General features: G+C 43.5%; 1 protein-coding gene across 2 annotated transcripts in view; it reads right to left on the bottom strand.

Moving 5' to 3' along the window:
• Window positions 1-13,417, bottom strand: part of IFT122 (intraflagellar transport 122) — a 52,493-nt gene that overhangs the window by 37,765 nt on the left and 1,311 nt on the right. For both annotated transcript variants that reach the window (XM_018555244.1, XM_018555243.1), the window contains exons 3-14: window positions 12,289-12,373; window positions 10,732-10,810; window positions 9,674-9,750; window positions 9,527-9,593; window positions 8,674-8,820; window positions 7,751-7,826; window positions 7,022-7,213; window positions 6,703-6,841; window positions 5,650-5,852; window positions 3,930-4,067; window positions 2,297-2,461; window positions 474-671 (exon numbers count right to left, since the gene is read on the bottom strand). In XM_018555244.1, the coding sequence (XP_018410746.1) occupies window positions 474-671; window positions 2,297-2,461; window positions 3,930-4,067; window positions 5,650-5,852; window positions 6,703-6,841; window positions 7,022-7,213; window positions 7,751-7,826; window positions 8,674-8,820; window positions 9,527-9,593; window positions 9,674-9,750; window positions 10,732-10,810; window positions 12,289-12,373 (1,566 nt within the window). The remainder of the gene's footprint in view (window positions 1-473; window positions 672-2,296; window positions 2,462-3,929; window positions 4,068-5,649; window positions 5,853-6,702; window positions 6,842-7,021; window positions 7,214-7,750; window positions 7,827-8,673; window positions 8,821-9,526; window positions 9,594-9,673; window positions 9,751-10,731; window positions 10,811-12,288; window positions 12,374-13,417) is intronic.

Below are 13,417 nucleotides of genomic sequence, written 5' to 3'. Positions count from 1 at the left end.
CTGTAGCATTACATTCACTGAATATTATGTGTTGCACCCTTGGTGATGTTAGGGGGTGCACTTGAGGAACCCCTATATCAAGTAAGTTGACCTCCATTGATTTCATTATTAACTGCAGACAAAAAGTGAAATCAGCAAACTACTAAAGCTGTCCAGGAAATGTTCTCAAAGCCATAGGGCCACAATGCCAATTTTTTGTCTTACATTTAAGGCCATTCAGAAGATGAGGCTACCCCTGGGCACCTCTCTGATTTAGTTTCACTTTGTCACTGGGGGCCCCGAGTTATTACTGGGTTAAAGTGTATTTGTATGTTTTACACCTGTTTCTGTAATGTGTAATGAAATGAGAGCCTAAAGGGCATTTTTATTCCATGCTTCCATGAGATTTACTATGCCCTATAAAAAAGCAATATATAGACACAGCATATGCCTTGCATAAAGGAAACCGAGGCAACTGAAAGCCTCTTACATACCTGTGGCACATCTACAGAAGACATGGAGTAGACGTGCAGGCAGAAGATCTTGGATCCGTTGTAGCCTACGACAAAGCCCTGCAGTTTCTGCTGATGAACGGGGAAGTTGTTGGCTTTGATATTCAGGTATCCTCCTCCTGAGAAGCAGAGCATGTCCTCGCACTGCGTGTTCCAGGCTACGCTGTTGGCGTTAGGCTCCTACAAGAAAATGGCTGAATGAGATGAAGACATCGCAAATAGCAACGGAGTCCTTTTTAGGCCCCATGCGTATTGGAATTAAAATACATGAGTCCAGGTGCATATGAAGCCAATTTCTAAATGCACCTGAAAACATGTAATGCTTTGCTATGGCTGAATGCACATCTAGCCATCCAGCAGCATCTAGGTGCATTCGATGTAGTTGTGTTTACACAAACATGAATTTTGTGCATCCCAGGACCGTTTTACATGGCTAAACGCACTTAAACCCAAGTAAAGGTGTGTAGACTTGGCTAAATGCAGGAACATCAAAGTGATCTTGGAAGCATACACATTGTTTATACTTCCCAGATACCTTCTTCTGTGTTTAACGCAAGAGGTCCGCCTGCATGGGGCCTTAGTGAGCTGTACTGGGGCACAGCCGAGTGGTTAAGGAGAGTTACATCACTAAATGATCAGCTCAGGTTTCCAGCTCCTCGACCTGGATGCCGCTGCTCAGCAGCAAGGACACTGTCATTTACCAGCTCAGAGTGCCCCTTGCCTGCATGGATTAAGAGGGTGCCCCTTAATGCAGGCCATGAGAAAGGAAGTAAAACTTCACCCTGGGCATGTTGTCATGCAGCGCTTCATTTTATGCTTTTTATTAAAAAAGAACTTTCATATTTAATGTATTTGTGGTGCGATGTTCTTGATTCCTGTTTCTATATATAGGGAGTGTGGTAAGATTTTGCGACATCATGTGTTCTTGTTACATCTTGCGGTGTGCATCAATTGCCTGCTTCCAGGTCTGATGAAGACCTTTGGGTTCCTTTGAAGTCCTACCTGCGTTGCCATTTTGAAAAATAAAATCATGGTCTTAACCCTGTTTTCATCCTTTGTTCCATCTTAGTGCTACCATTCTCCTGCAGCCTATTCCAAGCCACTTCCTGTCTACATGCACTCCAGCGATGGCTGCATGGCAATTCTCAGGGTGGGTTTCCTGATGGTGACAACAGTGGATCATGCCTGTATAATGTGTGTTGAAACTGCCACTTGTAGACCCCATTGAAAGCCCATGTGATAGGGTGACGACGCAGGAGCACAACTGGAAAACAGGGACAGAATGTTGTCACTTTATAAAAAGGGTGTTCGGGGGGAGTAAGTGTACCTAGGCAGGTTGCATCTGCATGCAGATCACATAGCTAATGTCCACACATGATGCTTAGCCTCCAGCATTGAAAGTGCTTAAATCCAAAAAAGTGGCAGGCCAGGGACAGTTAGGCTGGGAAGGGATGCGATAGATGATGCTGGATGTTCTCCAGCCAGAACATGGGGCCGGGTCTATCTGACTTGCTGTGGGTTTTATTGCACATTGTGAGAAGCTCACTGTGTGCAGTGAAATCAGATTTTCAGTACAGGAGAGGAGTCTGTACAACAGTAAGGCTGGAGTTTACCTTTAACGATGATGACCTTAGTGCAAAGTAAATTCTGCTTTGTCATAAAATCTCTTTTCCGCTGTTCCTCTCTTTCAAGGCTGAGAGAGACACTCCGCTATACAATGCCATGACAAAATAAAAAAAGGACCATTGCCACATAATGCCCCTCTTCATCTTAAGGATTTAAGGAGATACAAGGGCCCTCCTGACCTGGAATAAGAGATCTTTTGTTGTGATGTCATACACGAGGCACGTGTTGTTTTCATCCACTACGGCCAGCTTGTTACGGGTAGCGCTCATGTCCAGACACCGCACGGATGTGGCCTGCTTGAGAAGAGTGATGGCGAAGAGGTTGTCCACAAAAATCTTCAGGATCTGATGAAAAACAAAACGGGAAAGTAGGATAAGGTAAATGAAGTTTGTGCTCTACGTCTATCAGCAAAGTGGCTGTTACATGGTTCATTGTGTGTGGTTCACCGTCGTCCTGGGTGACCCGAAATATTTCTACCTCTGATCTGACAACAATGGAGATGAAGCAGACCAGGGGATCAATTAGAAGCTGTTGAGGAGAGCTTAGTAAAGGGCACATGGACGGGGGCTCTATACCAGGAAATATTAGCACGTATATAAACCTGTGCTATGGAAACAGGTTGAAAAGCAAGCTTGTAAAATACACTGCGTCAGGCTGAGCCATATTTCTTTAAAATAATCTACAGTGGCAACAGAACATATAAAAGGTCACACTGCGCCATCAAGTGGTCATTTAGGTAACTGACACATAATGAAAAGGTTGTTTATAGCATAGGTTAATGAGCCACATACTTTTATAAGCAGCAATTATAGAAGGCAATTCAGCAATCCTTTTCAGGAAGGGGGGTGGGGGTGTTTGCCACCTCTTTGTAGAAATGGTTGTTTTCTAGCTGTCTATGATTTCCCTTCTTTCCAAGACACTGACCTTGGAACATGTACACAGCAATAACTGAGACCTATTGATCTGTCCCATTATTTCAGGTCAGTGACCTAGAAAGCATTAAAGTTCAACTCTGGGCACAGACATTTTCATTCAAATTAATGCCTCAATTGCCCCAAAGGATATAAACCAGCTTTGTGTGCTGGTTTATATCCTTTTCAAATGCAGATATTACATCGTAAGAGTAACAGTGTCATCATCACTGTGCTGTACATAGCCTATGCAGTGAACAGAGCTGTAGGAGGGGCCCAGCAGGTCCCACCCACTACAGGCTGCCTGCAGAAAACTACAGGAGGGGGCAGAGACAAGACCAGTCACTCTGCAAAAGGAAAGAGAGCAGCAGTGATCGATCTTTATTACAGGAGGGGGCAGAGACAAGACCAGTCACTCTGCACAAGGAGAGAGCGCAGCAGTGACCGGTCTTTATTACAGGAGGGGGCGGAGACAAGACCAGTCACTCTGCACAAGGAGAGAGAGCAGTAGTGAGCAGTCTTTATTACAGGAAGCTCCTCACACTGGGATTACTGCACAGATCTGGAGGAAATGCACAAAGCTCACCGAGATTCAAGAAGAATACACATGACTTCTGTATGAGGACAATATTTGCTTATTCCTTAGTTCAGCTTTACAGCCAATGGGCCAGCGTGATATCCAATCATCCAGCATTTTCAGAAGGAAAGCTCAGCAAATGCCAACACACTATCCTTATTACTGCTAAGACATCCAACAGAATAAAATTGACATTTAAATGTCAATTTCATGTTGGATAAAAGTCCATAATTTCACAATTTTTTGTGGATATTTTATAGCTGCTGAACTTCAGTCTGCTGTCACAAATGCCTTTGATGTTCAGTGTTGTTTCAGTGGTATTACCTGTCCATTCTTCAGACCCACTAACAGGCCTTCTCTGCCAGGGGGCCCCCCAATAACCTTGATGTAGCGGATAAGAGACTCCATCATCCATTCTCGTTCCTTGACACCTTTGAAAGACAGACACTGCAGCCGCTTCTCCTGTGAGGGGACAAAAAATAGGATTGTAAAAGGTTATAGTTATATATTTGTAAAAAAAAATTGTCCATTGAAGGACACAACTTGATGATAAAACAGCAACCTAGGGTTAAACTGCTGCCTATAGACAAGAGTATAACCCTAGGTTTCTTAATTATAATCACGCTCTGTCCTTTGACATTATTACTTCTAACTATGAATGACACAACGCCCTAAGATTTTAAAGGGTCTGCAGAGAGGCCACGTAAAGACGATAAATTCATCAAAGTTCAGCCTTTTGGTTATTTGCAAACTTGTAATATAGTGAAAGGACAACCCTGGGCACAAAATCATTTATTTAAACAGTTACCTTAAGAGCAAAAAATTATATAAATCCACTTTGTGTTCACCAAATGACTTTGCAAACCCGAATATTTTTACATTTCAAGTCATAGTGATATCATTCTGCTGTAAATAGCCTGTACAAGGGGCTGTGAGAGGGGCCCAGCAGGCCCCACCCACTACAGGCTGCCCATAGAAAGCTACAATAGAGGAGGAAACAAGACCAATCACCCTGCACAAGGAGAGAGAGCAGCAGTGACCGGTCTTTATTACAAAAAACAAGGCAACGTGCAGGGGAAACTTTCATGATACTGAATTACTGCACAGATCTGGAGAAATACACAAACCTCACCAAAGATTCAAGTAAGAATACGCATGACTCTTGTATTGAGACAAGCATACTTAAAAAAGGAGAACTATGAGGCGAGTGATTTTCACTCATCCTCATAGCTCTAGCCGACCTGTGACAATGAAACACAGGTCGGCTCAGTAGATCGGGAACTGAGCGAGCACATACCGACGCTCGCTCACTTCTCAATCCTGTCACTGCAGAGAGCCGTGACAGGGGAGGGACTGGATTCCCCCCTCCCCGCTCCGATCCTCCAGCGCTGACTGGCGGAACGGACGGAGGAGGGGGCGGGTACAGCTGGCTCTGCCTCTAGATAGGCAGAGCCAGCTGTGCGGATAGGCAGAGCCAGCTGTCACGCAGCTGGGCGGATCCAGACATAATTGTCGGGATCCGTTTCAGCTGCGGCATTTCAGTATACCGCAAGCTGTAGCTCCCTGTATACTGAGCTTTGGGTGACGGGAGGACGCTAGTTTGTGTCCTCCCGTTACCCTTAGGAGAACTATGGGGAAAAGCCCTAACCCCATAATTCTCCTTTAATGGACAGTGCAATTACAGATCTAAAAAGGGGTGCTGAAAGAAGAGAGTAATAGAGGAACAAGAGAAAATGGTTGGTTTGAATTCTGGCCAGGACACTATCTGCATGGAGTTTGCATATTGTCCCTGTGCTTTTGTGGGTTTCCTCTGGGTACTCAGGTTTCCTCCTACACTTCCAAGACATGCTGGTAGGATAATTGGCTCCTGTCTAAACTGGCCCTAGTATGTGTGTGCATGTATGTATACATGTGTAATAGGGAGCTTAGATTGTAAGTTCTTTGAGGACAGGGACTGCTGTGTGAATTGTGGGCGCTGTGTAAATACCCATAATAAATAGCAGGTAATAGTTGGGCAAGGTTGTGGTAGATTGCGTCTCCTCACCTGGCACAAGATGACATGCAGTGAACACACCACCAACAAATTGCATTCAAACTTCTTAATGATCTTCTCCTTGACACGATAATGCATGTCAGCAGCATCCTCAGAATACAACTCGTAGATGAGGATCTTCTCCGGCATCTGAATGGCCAGTCTGTTCTTATAGATTGCAATCTTCTTCACCAGCTCCCGACACTTAATTCTCACTGAAGCCAGGAGGAAAGATAATTATTTTATATATTCAAAATTACAGCTGCTTTCCTGGTCCAATGATCTGTTACCAATAAAAGGGCACGTGGACATGCAGCAGCTTAGTAATGAGATAAAATAATGCGTCCCATTATTCCCAACTCCAACAGCGTCCAGATTAATATTACAGCAAAATACTGAGTCCAATGTGTGCTGCCATTTTTAATTACTGCTGATTATTCACCGATGGTAACAGCAATTTAAAAAGTAATTTTATTTATTTAAAAGTGAAGCCATGCTTTGCACATGTAGGACAAAACAACAAATTCATTAAAATGGTGTGCTTTCCTGCTGCTAATGTTTTCCTTCCGTTTATTCTACAGCTGTTATGCTCAGCAGACAGGAGGGATGAGAAGAAGCCCTGTGTAATCTCCAAGTCTGATTTACTTTCTAAGGTGTAAGCTCCAAGTCTGGCTTACCGTCTGGGGATGTGAGCGCCAAGTCTGGCTTACTGTCTTGAGGGTAAGCTCTAAGTCTGCGGTGAAAAATCCAAGTCTGGCTTACTGTTTGGGGATGCGAGTTCCACGTCTGGCTTACTGTCTGAGGATGTGAGCTCCACGTCTGGCTTACTGTCTGAGGATGTGAGCTCCAAGTATGAGTTACTGCCTGGGGATGTGAGCTCCAAGTCTGGCTTACTGCCTGGGGTGCAAGTTCACATTTTGCAGTGTAACCTCCGAGTCTGACTTACTAGGGTAAAAACTCCAAGTCTGCCCCCACACTCTCTTATGCCATCTTGTCCAACCCTTCAGGCTTTATACTGTACTTCAGCAGATGTGGCTATACTCAAACTGATTGTGTGTCGCTCACCTTTCTGCTCGGTGATGAGGTGCTGCACTATAACATCAGTCATACAATCCCTGAAGGCATATCGGTCCTTATAAAGGCCGTGCACAGTGCTGAAGATGAGCTGGTAAAAGGCAAGGGTCCCATCCTGGCAGCCAATCACCTGAAGGATAACACATATATATGAGTCACTGGGACACAAATGGCTTCATGTAAAAGTATAAGAGAACTACGTTGATAGAAGCAAATTATCGTTTTCTGTTCATTCCCTAAAAGGAGAAGAAGAAAACACAAAATAATTTAACTTAAGGTCTTGATCATGCCTTGTGTCACACTGTCTTACCACATAATTGGAGTCGGGTTTGACTCTGCAGGTCCACACCCAGGAACTCTGCTCCCCGATAGGGCCGAGGCGTACCCCGTCTTTAGTAAACAGAGACACCTGCTTGTCAGATCCGCTCAGAATGATATATTCTCCTTTGGAAAAGTAGCTGACACAGCAGGGATCAAACCCCAGAGGTCTGTCCTTTCCAACCTGTGGTAAGAAAAATATATACACACACACAAACATTTTAAATTGGCATCGCCTGTATCTGCACCAAACCATGACCACACAAAACACACACACACACACACACACACACACACACTATTCCTACTCTATAGAAGCCATGGTTTCTATACACTGCACTGAAAAGCCTGAAACAGCTACAAGCAGTTTGGAATAAATGGATTTATATTAGGCTGTATCTGTATACAGTTCTGGATGTGCAACTGGCTAATGGGACGTCAAAGGGGAATTTGCATGGCTCCACCCACTGTCCAGAAATAAGGAAAAATCTTATTTATAGGACATGTGATTGAGTGAGACAAGTGAATACCTTCTGTTCCAAGAAGGTTTTAGTGTTTAGTTCCATTCTGAAATTGAAATGCACCAGACTGAAAGCATCCCCCATATATGTTGCAATGTATACTATGATCTAATTACAAGACACCTCTACTGTTCGCAATAAACTGAAGAACGGTTATAAGCCCAGTGTACTAGGAATAATAAATGATTTCCCAGCAGTACCTGTTTTCCGCTGAGCTGATAAAAAGAGAGCTTCTGGCCCCAGTCTGCCACAGCCAGGATGTCATTGTGCTCATCCCTGGCATAAAAAGAAGGAAAGACAATGTGAACGTCAGCACTTATTCACTGTTTGTAAAACAAGTTATATAAAATAATAGTTTAAGGAAGTCTCTTTATATGGGTTAGAGGTTAATTTGAGGTGTTTAAGACTGTTTAAAACACCCCCCCCCCCCCGAAAAAAAAGAATTTAAAAGATTTAAGAAAAGAAAATCAAACCACCTTCCATCCAGAGCTGTCCCCTGCAGTGCTTCATTTCTACCACAAGGTGCCCTCAGTCTTCTGGGCTGAATGATGGCCACCATCATTCCACCCACTACCTCTGAGCCCAGGCTGTCATGGACCCCCTTTTCTACCTGGATAGTGAAGGAGAAGCAGCACATGGATAAGCACATCTCTCCGTCACTCTGTAATGTATTTCTATTGGTATACTTCTTAATAGCAAATGAACTGATCAGCTACTTGCACTGCTTCTTCCTCTCCAAGGGCTGTAAGAGGCTGATACCAGACCTCCTCTGTGCACAGCTACTGTATGTCCACCTGCCATGGCTATTACCATCTCTCTTTACTTGCTAGATTTCTCAAGTATGTTTAATGACAATTTCTAGACTTACGCCAAGTCTTCAAATAGGATATTTCACCAAAAATAAACAGACATCAGTGTTTGATTTACAGTATTAGCATCTGTCCATGTCTATGATATCACTATTAAGTGGAAAGAGCCTGTAAAGAAAGCATTGTCACAACCAGGACCAACAGAGCTAGCAGCCCAAAAAAGGAAGTCGTACTGGCACTTGTAGTTTCTCAGCAGTAGAAGGACTGATTCAGAAAGTCATAATGCACAGATTATTTTGATTGGGAAAACTCACTTGGAAGGGTTCCAGCATATAGACCACACAGGGGACAGGGCTCCTCCAGGACGTTCAATCTTCACCTTCTCCTCTCCGTTCTTGTTCCTGATGCTCACTACACCATTAAACATCCCCAGTGCAAGATACTGACCGTCATTTGTCCAGCTAGTAACAGAATAAGACATTTAGAGGAAGAACTGTTGCTTCTCACTCATATATATGCTTGTGTTTGTGTATGGGTGCAGACTAAATAGTGCTCAGTGTGTGTTAGGAATGTGTGTCAATGGCCTCATTGTGAAAACAGCAAATAGGGGTTAAAAACCTCACGTATGCAAGAACTCCCTGTGTTGCCAAGGCAGCCAATCAGAATTTCCTTTACAAGGATATAAGCTGAACGTCGGCCTTCCCTTCAGTCTTACACAGTTGTATCGGCTCCTCTTCTGGACTGAAATTGCTTCCTCCGATTTCACTGCATGCTGAGAGCTTTTCACAATGTGCATTAGAAGCTCCAGCTCGTTTCCGTGCTGGAGGACATCCAGCAGCCCTTTCCTCCCCAGCCTAACTGTCCCTGGTCCACCACTTTCATTCATTGGATTTCAGTTATTACATTCATTTATTATTGCATAACTCCTCCTAAAAGCAGCCCACTGCATTCCCCTAGGTATGAACATTTAAAAGTAAGCTTGTGGGGACTTGTGCTTCCTCAAAACGTGAAGCTCTGCAAGTTGGCCAACCTTACTTTAGCATACACATTATTGTCTGCCCTGATTGGTATGTCTGTACAACACCGGTGACAGGTATTCACACTGAGCTTACAAACACCAAAACACAATACAGACTCTTGGATGGGCAGGGGAAAAAAAAGACTTACCTGCAGCAGGTGATTTTACTGCTCACTTTGTGTTTAGAGACAGATTTCTGTTCGGGAGACCACAACCCTGCAGGTAGAAGACAAAATGAAGAGACTGCTCCTAACAGAGAATCACAGCGATTAGGAGACTGAGAACAAAGAACTCACCAAAGTCACTAGAGGAGCAGGAGGCCAGCTGGTGGGTAACAGGGTTGTAGGAGACGCACTGGATGGAGTCGTTGTGCCTAACAATTGAAAAAGAGTTACAAAGTAACTACAAATGACTGAAAGGACTAAGCAATACCTGTATCAGAAACCTCAAGTAGAAGCAGCTAATCTCTGCCTCCCAGGCCGTGTGCTAGTTCCATTTAGGTTAAAAAGGAAGAGAGCACCATGCCCTATAAGTCAGTCCAGATATTATTTTTATTTGCCACAACAAAGGGGTCCTCATAAACTGACCGCCATGGTTAAACAAAAATCAGGGCTTAGGATTTTTGTAGGGCCCTAGCAAGGGCGAGGCAACAGAGGCACTCGCCTCGGGCGCAGGTGAGTGGGGAAGGGGGGGCAGTGGGACTTCTTCTCGGATCCCTGCTGCTCTCCACTGCCCCCCCCCCCCCGTATGGCCAGAGGCAGCGTGGATCAGAGGAGAAGTGAAGCGCTAAAAACACATCCTGGAGGCAGAGTGCATGACATCACATGACGCCACGCGTGTGCAGCATTGGGTGAAGTCACGCGCCTGTTGGCGGGGGGCACATTTCTTTGTTCTCGCCTCGGGCGCAAAAAAGAGCTAACTACGGCTCTGGTTTGTTGTGTTGGAAACATCTGGAATGGACAACTATCGTCCAGGAATTTACTTTCCTCCAAAACCTTTGTTTGAGAAAACAGGGTAATTTATAGATTAGCATGCAATACTGATAATAGGTAATCACAGCCTGGTATACAAAGCTGAAGAACCAAAGATCCACTAAAAGAAGATATGATAATCGCTACAGTATTACAACAGTACATACATCTGTAATAAATATCATCACTGTGAAATGCAAACGTCAATACACATGAGCACTGAAAACAACAAAACAGTGCCGACTGGTCCAGTGACACAAAGTTGATCTTTGATTGGATACTATAGATTAGCGCACATCACTGATGTCTGTATTCCTGTAATGAAGAAAGACAGCAGAGTAGAAGGCAAGCTTCATATATGCCTGCCGGTTAGGAGCACTCACGTATATTTCAGAATGCCTTCCAGCTTGGAGGTCCATATAATGACGCTTTTATCAGCAGATCCGGAGGCAAACCTCTTACCTACAAATCACAAAGAAAAAGTAAGAAAAAAAACAATATGAATAGATAGATAGATAGATAGATAGATAGATAGATAGATAGATAGATAGATATTTTAAAAACCTAACTGGAGACTGCCATTAAAGTTACACATAATTTAATGTAATTGTGTCCCCAAACAAACATTACCAATCTAACTGCTAAAAAAAAAATGTTTGGTCACATGATCTCTACTAATTTTGAAGGGCTGACTGTAGGAGGCAGTTTCATGTTAAGCCCCCCAATCAGCAGCTCTGCCTCAGTTGTGTGACTATGTCTGTGCCTCTTGATCCCCAATATCAGAAAAGATCACATAACCAATTCTTTGGCACAGGTCACATGACTGGGTGCTGGCCATTGCATGATTCCCATTATTACATCGAACAGTATGTTTTTAAGCTCTCTCTCTCTAACCTTTATTAACAGCGTGTCAACTTTTATTATAGGTCCGTAAAGTGAAAGCTGTGAGATATATATCAAAGCGGAACCTTTACCCATATCTTAAAAATAACAGCAAACACACCTTTAGAAATGTTTAGTAATGACAATCTACAGACACATACTTCTAGATAATTGCCGGCTTTGTATTCTTTGCATTCCTTATTTCTCTTTTTTCCCCAGTTTACTCACGGTGGCCATGTTTACTAAGGGCAGATTACTAGCTCTCCTTTTACTTCCTGGATTTCTGGCACATGTGACTAGGACATGTGACCATGCACATCATCTCAGGGGAGGAAAATGCCTTTCCATGAGATCTCATGAGATTACAGATGAGATTTCCCAGCGATGCTCTGCTGATGACAAGGCAATCCCAGTGCGCATTGCTTTGCCAAACTGAAGTCATTTGCCCTTTCAAAGCAGGAAGTGAATGCTCTGCAAGTACTTCACAATCACCTGACATGTCTATGTTATTATTAATCATCATACATAGAGGGATGTATTTTTTACAATCTGATTTTTGAGTGTAAAGGTCCGCTTTAAAGTGTCACTAACCTCTCCTGGTTATTATAAAGCCTGCATCGAACCTACAGTAATACACCATCTGCACTTATTAATATGCCAATAAATAACACACACCTTTTTATGTGCTATAAAAGAAAAGACTTGTATTTGTGCGCTCCCCAGGCAGGCTCCTTTCCCCTCAAATCTGGTCTGTAGGGACGAGCAGTGCACATATACTGAGGTCATGCGCTCTACTCCCCCAAACTGCAAATGCCAACTGTACTTGCGCTTCTACTGTGCATCCCATCATGCCAAATGCTGGGAGCAGTGCAGTGTGGGCACAGATTTTAGCAATGGGCATTTTGCATAGCTTATACATGCCGGCACTGAATGTACTGGTACGTATTATTGTACTCCATCTTGGAAGCTAAGCACAGACGGCGGCTCTGTTCCCACATACAGTGAGGCCATGTCAAGCAAATTATAAATGGCTATAAAATTATCATATTGATATTTACCGTCTTTGGCATACGCCACACAATATACCATATCCTTATGGCCCTTTAGTGGCTGAAGTAAGGTTCCATCCGATGTGTCGTAGACCTGAAAATACGTCAGAAAATATCTTATATTACCCGCAGATCCATCCAATGTTGTCAGCATTATATACATGATCTGATGTTGGAGGTGACGGTCTAAATTCTAATACGTGTCATACGTACCCGTAGCAAAAATGTTTTTAAAAATACAGAAATTCAACGTATAATTTCATTTTTTTTCCATCTCTTTTGATTGAACTCAGACAGTTGTACAGAAGTATAAAGGTGCATAAAGGTTCACAGCTGCAGGGTAGACTCAAAGCCATGTAGTAGTCTGTGCTTATACAGGAAGCAGGATGGGAGAAAAATGTTCACAATTAGGTATCATTCACATGGACATGGAAGTAGAAGTGCTTTCCTGTTCAAGGGAGACTGAAGCGACTTCCCTCTAAGACACTGAACACAGGGAGTCACTCGTTTGGCACCCCCTCCATTCACAAAACACACTGGAGGGAAATTTATCAGAACTGGGGAAGACAAAATCTGGAGCAGCCATTGGTGCATGAAAACCAATCAGCTTCTCTCTTTCATTTTCAAATCTTAACAGAACAAACTGAAGAGAGAAGCTGATTGGTTGCCCCGGGCAACTGATCCAGATTTGATAAGTTCCCCTCATTGTATTCTTTTTTTTGATGTATACAAGGCGTTCAGTGACTGGATGAGGTGGAAAGGAGGAGCTGATTACATCATGTTCTATCCTCATCCAATCAGAAAACACCTTATGCACATTAAAAAACAATACAACGTGTTCTCTGAATGGGGGAAGTACCGAGCGAGTGACTCCCTGTGTTCAGTGTACCAGAGGGGAAGACGCTTCAGTCCTGCTGGAACAGGAAAGCACTTTCTACATGTATCATAGGCTACTATGTGACTTTGGCTGTGCATGTCCATGTGAATGACGCCTATCTGTGAACATGTATGTCCCATCCTGCTTCCTGTATAAGCACAGACTACTACATGACTTTGAGTCTCCCCTGCAGCTCCCCAGATGTGACATAATGATAATTACAGGTAACCAACCTTCCCAATGGCAATGTTAAAATCAGAT

This window comes from Nanorana parkeri, unplaced genomic scaffold, assembly GCF_000935625.1.
Source record: "Nanorana parkeri isolate BGI_ZX_2015 unplaced genomic scaffold, ASM93562v1 scaffold188, whole genome shotgun sequence".
Lineage (NCBI taxonomy): Eukaryota > Metazoa > Chordata > Amphibia > Anura > Dicroglossidae > Nanorana > Nanorana parkeri.
The sequence above is the reverse complement of the archived record's forward strand: the minus strand, read 5'-3'. Positions and strand labels throughout refer to the sequence as shown.